At 40.1% G+C, this 10209-nt stretch overlaps 2 protein-coding genes across 5 annotated transcripts in view; both read right to left on the bottom strand.

Annotated features, from left to right (window-relative positions):
* Positions 1-70: 70 nt before the first annotated feature.
* On the bottom strand, positions 71-4559 carry mest (mesoderm specific transcript). The gene is made up of 12 exons (XM_019266706.2): positions 4245-4559; positions 3921-4113; positions 3304-3383; positions 3124-3201; positions 2885-3021; positions 2744-2802; positions 2508-2548; positions 2323-2393; positions 2138-2239; positions 1981-2057; positions 1065-1128; positions 71-557 (listed from the first exon to the last, which is right to left on the bottom strand). The coding sequence occupies exons 2-12, from the start codon at positions 4072-4074 to the stop codon at positions 440-442; spliced, it is 981 nt and encodes a 326-aa protein (XP_019122251.1). The 5' UTR covers positions 4075-4113; positions 4245-4559; the 3' UTR covers positions 71-439.
* A 1343-nt stretch (positions 4560-5902) lies between these two features.
* The window catches only part of atp2b1a (ATPase plasma membrane Ca2+ transporting 1a), a 35451-nt gene continuing 31144 nt past the window's right edge, over positions 5903-10209 (bottom strand). For 3 of the 4 annotated variants that reach the window (XM_027291879.1, XM_027291881.1, XM_027291880.1), the window contains one exon: positions 5903-9299. In XM_027291879.1, the coding sequence (XP_027147680.1) occupies positions 8874-9299 (426 nt within the window). In that variant the 3' untranslated portion in view covers positions 5903-8873. The remainder of the gene's footprint in view (positions 9300-10209) is intronic. The other variant, XM_027291882.1, reaches the window with a different exon arrangement.

Here is a 10209-nt window from a genome sequence, read left to right as displayed (position 1 = left end):
ATACTTTTTTTTACAAAACTAATTTTATTTGAAGAAAAGCTGAAAGTTTTTTCATTGACATCAAGAGAAATGTAGAAAATCATATCAAAATTCATTCAGAGCGCAACTGATCGCAACCAACGGAAAATGGAGGGAATCGAAACATGTGTCCCACAGATAAATTCAATAATCACACAACCAAACATAACTTAAGTATCATGCATCATCCGCGGTTTCATAAATTAACACTGTCCATCAGATTAGTTGCATTAAATACAATCAAGTTTCTAGCTCACATTTGATCTTTGAATGTCAATAATTGACATTTCAGGGGTTGTTGCTGGTAAATTAGCTCGTCTTTTCTCCTGTTTACAATCATCAGGAAAGGTCATGTATCACTGAAAGCAAAAGTACCAAGTGGCTTGATTTCATTCTTGGAACGCGGGCGTTGCATTTTGGTTCAGAAAGAGTGAATGAAATTGAAATATGCGTTGAGGAAGCCGGTGGGATCTTCCAGCTGAGGGTAGTGACTGATGTGCTCGTCTAAAATGGTGACGGTCGACCTCTGGACCAGCTTCCTGCAGGAACAAGATAACATACTGACATAAATGACATCATTACAAACTAAAAGGCGCAAAAGCACTGCTGAGTGTTCAAATGACATAAAGAAAGAAATTTTCATTTTATGGTTTATTGTCGTGGTTAAAGTTGCTGACTGTGGGCAGCCTTTTGTTGCAGGTTCAACTTAAATTTAAGTGAGAAATTACATTGCAAGACTGCCAAAACTCCCATTGTATTGTGGTGGATATCAACTTTTTTATTTAAACAAAGAAAACACGAGATATCTTTTTGACTGACTGATTCTGTGAGTTTAGGATCTAGATCTCAAGTGGAATCATCATTGGTTTCAGTTTGTCCTCATGAATGTTTTCCAACCACTACCTCTTCACATCTAGAATCTACATTTAGATGTGAGATCCTTTTGACAGGAAAGAGGTAAGATGGGGGACTAAAGGAAAACAAATGAAGGTCTGCCAGGAGATGAGCGTATAACTGATTTAAGAATCAGAGGCGGGTGCACTCACTGGTAAAGACGGATGAACTGGGGATGAGGGTTGACTGGGTCCAGGGGTCCGTAGATCATGTGCACTTAAAGACAAAGAGGGATGGAAAGATGGAGAGAGGAACATAAACAGAGGAGTGACACAAGAGGGAGGATGGCTCATTTTAAAATGAGATGTTCGCCTGCTAGCCGCAAACTTTGTCTGTAGTTTGGTGTTTGGTGCAGGTAGTGTACAGTTTTTAGAGCTGAAGAGTGACCAAAACAACAAGCTAAAAGACACCATGAAGCTCCATTAAGCTCGTTTTTTCTCATTATGATCATAATTTAGCAGACTTTGTACCTTTTGTGTGAAGGTATTTTCTCTTCTTCCTTTTCCACAAATACACAAACATGATGTAAGAATGCAAACAACTATACAATGTAAACCAATGAAACATTCGACTTCATGGTTTTTTTGAGGAAAGATTAAGAGATAATCACCAAAGTCTTGAGGGTTCATCCTCTTGGCACCATGAATATACAAATTACACAATTTAATATCAATCCATCTAACAGCTGTGAAGATATTTACATCTGGACCAACCAGTTTTTTGGTGCTGATATAATATTATATCCTGCAGCATGTCACATTTATTCAGTGATTCAGTGACTCAGAAGAACCAACTCGGACTAAATCCTTTTTGCTGGATTTCTTACATCAGGTCTGTGTCAGTAGCACACACACACATCCCTACCCCCACTCGCCCCTCCTGAGCTCAGGACCACAGATGGACTACGAGGCTTCTCCTCACAGGCTAAGCAGCTTAGCATCAGCGGCTCTCTGGCCAAAGCTGCCGGGTTAATACAACTCGAGGTGTAGTGAAGCGTTTGGCATGCACAGAAAAAAGCTTCCTCTCTGATTTATTAACATGCACATCACACTGTTTGATGCAACTCACGTGGGACGAAGGTGGAAGTGAGTGCGCCCACCCATCGCTCTCTGTGTTTTAGTCTCTGGTTGATGTACTGCAGAATACTGAGAGAGAGGGAGAAGACATCATGAGTGCACCGATAGAAGCAGCAGTAAAGATAATATAACACAGAGCAAACACACACCTGTCCATAACTAAGTTGCCATCGTTGTAGCGTATACCCGTCCACATGTCCCAAAACTCTGCGTCTGTGGGCTGCGTGTACGGACCAAAGACGTCTCCAATCCTACCAGAAAACAAGAAACAATTTAAAGAATCGTACATTGTACATTCTGGTACATATATTTCTCTCTGGTCTGGTTCTTTTACCCCTTTTGGAAGATCATAAAGTTGGTGAGACGTGTCAGAAATGGAGCCAGAAAACTGGAGTCCTTCAGTATCTTTTTTTGGAGACAAAACAACCGAATCTCATCAGCGTCTTTAAAGTCTGCACACCGTGCATTGAATTGCATGAGCTGAAACGTAGGACGGAGAAAAAACAAAAGGTGACTCACCGTCTGCAGCAGCCGTGGGTGATGTGTTTCCGGGAATAATCCTGTAGGAACAAAAGTGTTACCCATGACTGTGACTTATATAACAGAGTACAATCATATTTCAGTGCACGGTTGCAACCGATGATTCGCAGGACACAAGAAGAACAAATATGTTCAATTTATAACGATATAAAAGGAACAGAAGCATGATTTAGAAGCTACATCCAGAAAATGTTAACAACTCGACTGCACTGTACCTCCGTTAGAAAGACACAGGCTGTTAAAGATCAGGTGACCTGTGCGATTTTGGTCACTCCTGGAGAAAAAAACATAGAGACAGAGAGACAGGGTTATGAATTCATCGTTCTACACTCAACACAACATACACACACATGTACCTGTAAAGCAGCTCCAGGGCCACGGTGTCTCCATAGTCGTGGGAAATCAGATTCACTCGCTGGTTGCTCAGACCCAAGTGAGCCGCCAGAGCCTCCACCACACTGGCCTGCTCGAAGATGGAGTATCTGTGGGGTCGCTGGAGATAATAGAAAAACGAAAGAGATCATGCATCTATGTAAGAAACACAGAAAGCATTTCAAAACACAACTCTCACAGAAGTCATTCAAACTCGACTCACCGGCTTCTCACTGAAGCCAAAACCCAGAAAGTCCAGAGCGATGACTCGATGGAAACGCTGGGTAAGTGGGTCCCAGATCTGCAAAAACAACACAAATTCAGTCTTTTTAAAAAAAAAAAAAAAGACCTGACATTTTATAAATGTGTGTTTAATCAGCTACTGAGCACGTGCAGTGGGTACCTTGTTCCAGTCGTAGCTGGAGGTCGGGAAGCCGTGGAGGAGAATGACGACATCGGAGCTTCCCAAAGCACCGTAGGAGTCTGGTTTGAGGAGAGAAAGATGTATGACACACATGACACATGAAAGATGTGTGGTGTAATGACAAAAACAAAACAACTATGAATGATAAAGAGTCACATTAACGCTTAGATGATTACGCAATGAATCAATCATTTTTCGTGTTTATTGTAGGATATAGATATTTCTGTCTGTTTAATTTCTTGTTTATTGTGTTGTTTTTTTGCCTTTTCTACTTTTTTTCTAATTCTGTAGTGTATGCTACACTTTCCTCTCTCCCACTGTGGGATGAATAAAGTATATCTAATCTAATCTAATCTAATCTAATTTAATAAGTCACTGTGACTAAGTAGTAGTAATTGACAAGATGTGTTTATTTAGTATCTGTTCCTGAGCTTTCAGATCTTTAAAAAGCTCAGTAACACAGATCTAAGCATTTAAAAGCATAACAGCTGATGAAGACCATGTGATCTGACAGAAAGCTCCAGAACAGCAAGGTTGGGTGGTGGATTTCAGCCTGTGACAGTAACAGTGCATGGATGGGTGGACTCTGTGTTTACCTCTGTAGAAGATCTCCCTGCCCCTGAAGTGGAACACCTCCCCGGCACCGTGCCACTTCTGCAGGGCAGCAGACAGCTGGGGGGGCGGGATGTGCAGGTAGACGGCTACCAGCGGGATGCAGATCAAACCCACATGGATCCACCACTCTCTCATGTTGAGCTCGGCGGTGAGGGGACTCTCATACTCCTGCACCTGAGAGTACAGGTGAGGTCACTCATACATCAGACAAAGGAGGGAGTTCACTTATACTAACATTACACTAATTAAACCGCAGGTTATGCATGTTTTATCGCACCCACAGAGTAATAGATTACAGTACTCACAGAAACGTTACGAGCTGTCACTCAGCAGACCTTCGTCCAGTGTTTGGGGTCCAACATTCCTGCGGAGCGGAAAGCAACCACGGCTGCTACAGAGGAGGAACAACACACGACGTCTCACTCTGCTCTACTTTACGGGTCGTCTCGCTCTACTCTGCTCACATTCGCACCTGGTGGTAGTTGTAGTCGCCCGTCAGGAAGACGAAATAGAGTGAGTCATCTTCCGTATACACAATCTCTGTATGAGGGAGCTACAGGCAGAGGTCCAGAGAGAAGTTTACCGCCCCCTGCTGGCCTGGATGTGCAACTACACACGCTCTACTCAATATACACTGTTGCCTATAAAGTTGTAATAATTTATTCTTTTTAAAATGTATTCCTGTTTATACACATCAGCTTAATTGTGGTTTAATTTTCACTTTCACTTTCACTTAATTTTCATCAATATAGGAATTACATTGTCACAATCTTTTCACAGGATGAGGTACAAATATTTAATTCCATCTTTATGGGCAACATTGTACATTACATCTAGAAAACAAAAAGTTCTAATAATATTAATTATTCGTAATAAATCCTGTTAATCTATTCATTTTAAAATTATAGAATTATATATAAAGTATAATTTAAAGCCACAAACTCGTTTTTTAAATCTAAGTTTTTCTATATTATATATTAATTATTCATAATTAAATGAGCCGCAATCAAAATCTATAAATAAATAATAAAGAAACTTCTGGATTTTTTTTATTCAAAGTTTGATTAAGAGACGGCACTTCCTCAGTTTGTGTGGGATGGAGGGTTGGGGGTGGGTGGTAGGTAGAATTGGGGTTTGGCAGAGGGTGTGGGGGCACTTTGTGTTACATGTATTGTATGCAAAGTGCTATACAAATAAAGTCTGTGGGTGTGTTTGACTGACGATGGCAGCACTCTTCAATCAATCAAACATCATCACAAATTGAAGTACGTGACCTCACCTGCAAAAAAGGTTTCCAGCTTCTCTTGAATTTTTCTTAGTCGTCTGTGTTAAACAAAACAAATTTAAAACAAACTTAAAGGTCAGTTAATGTACTATAGGTGATGTTACCTTAAGCTCTGGGAAAAGTTTCACTATTTTCTGACATTTTTAAGACCAAATACACAAATTATTGGGATTTGCATATCGATTGATTATATTGAAAATAATCACTTGCGGTTTATATCTAATTATATCTGCAGGATTTACAGTAGGATACACTCTGGGTTTGTCTTTGGCAAAAGTTTTTAACATCGATTTGCACTAAGGATGTAAAATTCATGTTATTGTTTTCCATAATTGTGCAAAATAAATAAAATGCAAATGCCTTTCACAACATTTTTGAAATATATTTTAACAGTTGCAATGTTTATCTGATACACATATGAAAAATATACACCCAAAGAAGCCTTTTGATAGTAGGATCAGTTTTTTTAAACTATTGGAAAACCTCAAATCCAGTTTGAGAAGAAATCATGGCTGAACTTCAGCTGACAAAAAGCTCCCAACTGTGCAGTTTTGGAGAAAATCACTCAGATTTTCTGTGGGATGTTTGTTTGTCTCCCTTCACTCTTCAGTGTCCACATTTGAACGCAGAACTCGTTTCATAAATACTGCACGGTAAATGAAAAACATGGCCCTGCAGTTAGGCTAAATACATTTTTTATTTTTAAAAACCATACACATTACTCGACAAGTTTCAAATGTAAATCCAATCACGATATCCATTTAAAATGCTCAAGATAAACAGACATGAAGTACTTTTATTTCCAAATGTTAAAAGATAAAAAAATAATAATCCATAAAACAGATGGAAAAACATTCATTCCCATTACAGGAAGAAGCTACAGAACAAACTCCTCATATGGATTCCGCTTGTCTTTTCAATTCCTCACTTCGTATGCGACCCTAGCTGCTATTTTGTCATCTGTAAAACATGGAAAACAAACTATTTCCTCAGAGACTGTTGTGATTTAACATCTCCACTTCCTTCTCCTGTCCACGGCCCTTCAGGTGAAGACGGCCAGAAGGCTGCAGGAAGAATCTGCAGCCTGCTGCCCGATTCATCCCGTGTGGTTGACAAGCACCGTCCCAAACATTGAATTAAGTGTGGTATTACACAAACTAAAAAGAGGCCTGTTCTCTTTCACACCATTTGCACCCTGAGATGAATATTCCAGAACAACACACATTTTAAGTGGCCAAAACCCTCCCCATATAATGCGATTGGTGTCAAATCATCCAAAATTGGTTTAGTACGATGAAAGGTATCATCAGTATTGTCATAAAAATACAAAGGTACATTTTTTTAAATTATGCTTTGTATCAAAATTATTTTTACCCAAGGAACGCTATGAAATAAAGTACCCTGTGCAGATAGATACCAGTGTATGCCTAGTCTTTATTCTTGAAAAATGCACATGTCCAATTCTTTAGCGTTTCCAGTACAACAGGTGTCAAAAATATTTTACAAACAAATCAAATGCAGCAACATTTACTCATGGTCTTATGGACAGGGTTGAAGAAGAAGAAAAAAAAAAAAAGCCTTTCACCCCCCTCCCCCCTATGTTTTTAATTATTTTTTGAAAAATGACAACAAACAAGAACTCAGAGGAGTAAAATTAAGTTTTTCCTAAAGCCGGATCTTAAAGACTGAATGAAATCTGAACATAATTCACTTGTTTTTTAATTTTTTTTGACCAAGACGATGGTTTAACTACCTAAATACACGAAGTCTGAAGTTAAAAGGTTCTTTTCTTTATAGATTCCTTTTAAATTAAATACTTTTTTCTATGCCTGAGTAAACAAATGGTAATATTGTACATTGGCAGGGGGCTAATGTTTTTGCTGAGAAAAAAAACGAAAAAGTAGAAATTAAAATGCACCAACTTTTTTTTAAGTTTTTTTATTTAAATTTTATTTTTTTAAAACAAAATGATGACCAGGATCCATATTTATCAAGCATCCAGGGAGAGAAACTCAGTCATAACTGATCCAGGATCATCAGAAATTGGTCCTACGTTTAGCTATAGGAGTAACAGTGACCTGCCGGAGGCGAGTGATGGGACAAAGCATCGTCTAAATCATTATTGTAGCCAAGGCACATTCATGTTTTGTCTACATGATCTAATTAGTGAAAAATAAATAGGCGCTCTGGCTGAATCGTGAATAGTGGTCGTAAAAAGAAAGAAAAAAAAAAGGCTGTAAGTCATTTTAGTGCTTTTATGTGTTTTGGCAAAAAACACATTTTTAGCCTTAATGTGCATAAATGAATTTGTCGTAAGCCACGAGTGAAGGGATTTTCTTTATCCCGCGTTAAATAATCTGGATCAGTCTCTCTTGAATGTAACTAATAAATCACTACAAGTTTTCATTTCACGGTCCAAAGTGTTGCAAAAACCACAAAAAAAAAAATCTAAAAGAAGAACTACTTCCTGCTGAAAGTGACCGCAGGAGGCTTCTTAAGGACCCCACGTCCGACTCTGAGGTAAGACTTTGTTTCCTAGTCCAACTTTCAACACGATTCTAGGCGTCATCCTGAGATGCTTGCTAAATACGGGCCCAGATATATACTTAACTCTGTTTTAATGAGTGAACCTTTCAACATGTGGAAATCCTTGAACACAACATAACGAATGAAAAGAGAATCCAGAAGGTTTTGTGCACATGAAAACTATCGAAGAAATGGAAGAAGTAAATATTTATAGCAATGTTAGTGGACAGAGGCCCTAAATTGTCTTTCCCCTCCCGCCTCCTGTGAAAACACCTCGCCCCGTGGACCTCTTTTCTATACAAGCCTTAGTGTTTATCGGTTTGGCTAGAAGGTTCTACATTTATCTACAAATATATAACAAATAAAACTTGCAGGCAAAAATAGTTAAGTTTCAATAGAAACACCCTTTTTTTTCCTGAAAATACAGCAGTATCTGAAATAATCCTCTCATTCATTTCTTATTCTGTCCCAGTTTTCTGCATCATACATCAGGAAGCTCTTTTGCCTACAAACAGAAAAAAAGTATCTACAAACTTTGTAAACAGACCTGCTTTTTCCAAAAACATAAATAACTCAAAATATTAACAGCCAATGGAGCAGAAATAAGTTTTGAATGAGCAAGGGCCAAAGAGATAAATATACAACACCATTCAGATAAAAGAGAAGCTAAAGGTTCTTTCATAATTCTTACAGACGATCTTCAAGCCAAGGAGGAGGACCTCCCCTTCTCAATTAAAATAATTATATTAATAATAATAATAATAACAATAGAATAATAAAAACAGGTCACTTTCAATCTGAGTTTATAATTACCCCTTGTTTACCGAGAAAAACAAGTTACCAAGGAGGGAGGGGTGGAGACACAGTCCTCGTGTTGCAGAGGGGTATTAATAAGAACCAAAAATAAAAGAAGACCAAAGCATCCACACCAAGCCGTACATTCCTCTGAATGTTTGCTGTTCTTTAAGTCCAGCCCGAGCCGAGCTCACACAAGACTCCGCTCTCCTTCTAGCCCTCCGTCTCTCCTCTCCAAGTGTTCGTTCGTTTTTTTTTTTTTCGTCCCGAGTTGAGCTCCTTGGTGGCGGGCAGAAAAGTGGTGGTGACGTGTGGAGCGGGGGTCAGATCAAAGGGAGGTCTCCAGGCTGTGTAGGGGGCTTCCCGGGGCCGAGGGGGTTCCTGATTTAGGGGCCTCTGGGAGGAGGTGGTTACTGCTCTCCACAGCGTTATTGTTCTGGTTTGGGGACGGAGAGACCGGTGCGGGGGTCACGGCGGGGGTCACGTCAGGGGCGTCGGGATCAGTGGGGGGTTCGGTGGCGCCAGGTGTGGGGGAGGGCGGCGTGGGTGTGGAGTTGCGGGGGCTTGCGGAGTTGCGCTTGGTGGGAGCGTCATCCTCCGCGTCTGTGTCGTCTATGAGGGGAATATGGGGTTCAGAGTCCTCTATCCGGAATTCAGGGTGGGTCATGAAGTTGTGGATCGATGATCGCGACTCGGGCTTCTCCAGCCCCTCATAGAGGGAGATGGAGCTGCGGAATGCATTCACCACCCGGATCTGGAGGGAGGGAGAAGGGACATGGGGCGGGAGAGGCATTTAGTCACATTCAGTAATGACACGTGTGTGTTTTGAATTGTAACACCTGGATAACACCACAGATAAAAACCGAGGTTTTATTGGGTCAACTATAGGTGAGTTTTAGGGGCAAAAAATTATCAGTGAGGGGGGAGAACTCTCAGAGACACGTGCAGGTGAGCAGTTATGTCGAGTTTTAAACAACTTGCACATGTTGTCCTTACCCATCATCTAGACCGCGTGAACCAACTTGAGTTCATACTAGGTCAAAAGCGTAAACAGGAGTGACCAATAGTCACTTAAATTCATGTGTGTGTGTGTGTCACTTCCTGTTTATCTTGGCCACGCGGTCACTGAATTTAAATTTAAAATTTATGATCATGTAAATCTGCAAGTGAAAGCAGGAAACAGACTTCGAAAAAGTCAGTTCAGTTCGCGGTGTGCATTAAAATAAAGAGAAAAAAAAAGTAGATCCATCTGGTGGAGACAAACCTGACACTCGACTCTGCTTGTAGAGAAACTATTCTTAAAAATTCACCTCAAGCATCAGTCGGTGTCTCAGGAAGGATACAAACCAGTGTCAAACCTGATGCGACGTGTGTTTGTTTTGGTGTTTTTCTGTTTGTGTGTTTGTCAGTACAGTAGTAGTATTTCACAAAACACTTGGTAGAGGCCTGTGTCTGATTAATCAAAATGCAAAAAAAAAAAAAAAAGGAAAAGAGACAAGAGGAATGCTGTTCTTAGACAAGAACGCATCCAAAAAAGGACAGAGGCTGGACACAAGAGTTTACTGTTGTTGGACATGCTTAGGAAAGAGTGAGGAGAGAGAAAGACGAGACAGACAGAGAGAGAGAGACAGTGAGAGAAAGACAGCAAGAAAAAAAGGCAGACA

This window comes from Larimichthys crocea, chromosome XX, assembly GCF_000972845.2.
Source record: "Larimichthys crocea isolate SSNF chromosome XX, L_crocea_2.0, whole genome shotgun sequence".
Classification (NCBI taxonomy): Eukaryota; Metazoa; Chordata; class Actinopteri; family Sciaenidae; genus Larimichthys; species Larimichthys crocea.
The sequence above is the reverse complement of the archived record's forward strand: the minus strand, read 5'-3'. Positions and strand labels throughout refer to the sequence as shown.

Bases quoted from the DNA above. Each gene is read 5' to 3' on its own strand.
- mest (XM_019266706.2), bottom strand. From the start codon at position 4,074: ATGAGAGAGTGGTGGATCCATGTGGGTTTGATCTGCATCCCGCTGGTA. The intron at 3,022-3,123 runs GTGAGTCGAGTT...TATTATCTCCAG, and splicing joins TTGGCTTCAGTGAGAAGCCG to CGACCCCACAGATACTCCAT. The intron at 2,803-2,884 runs GTACATGTGTGT...TTTTTTCTCCAG, and splicing joins GCCCTGGAGCTGCTTTACAG to GAGTGACCAAAATCGCACAG.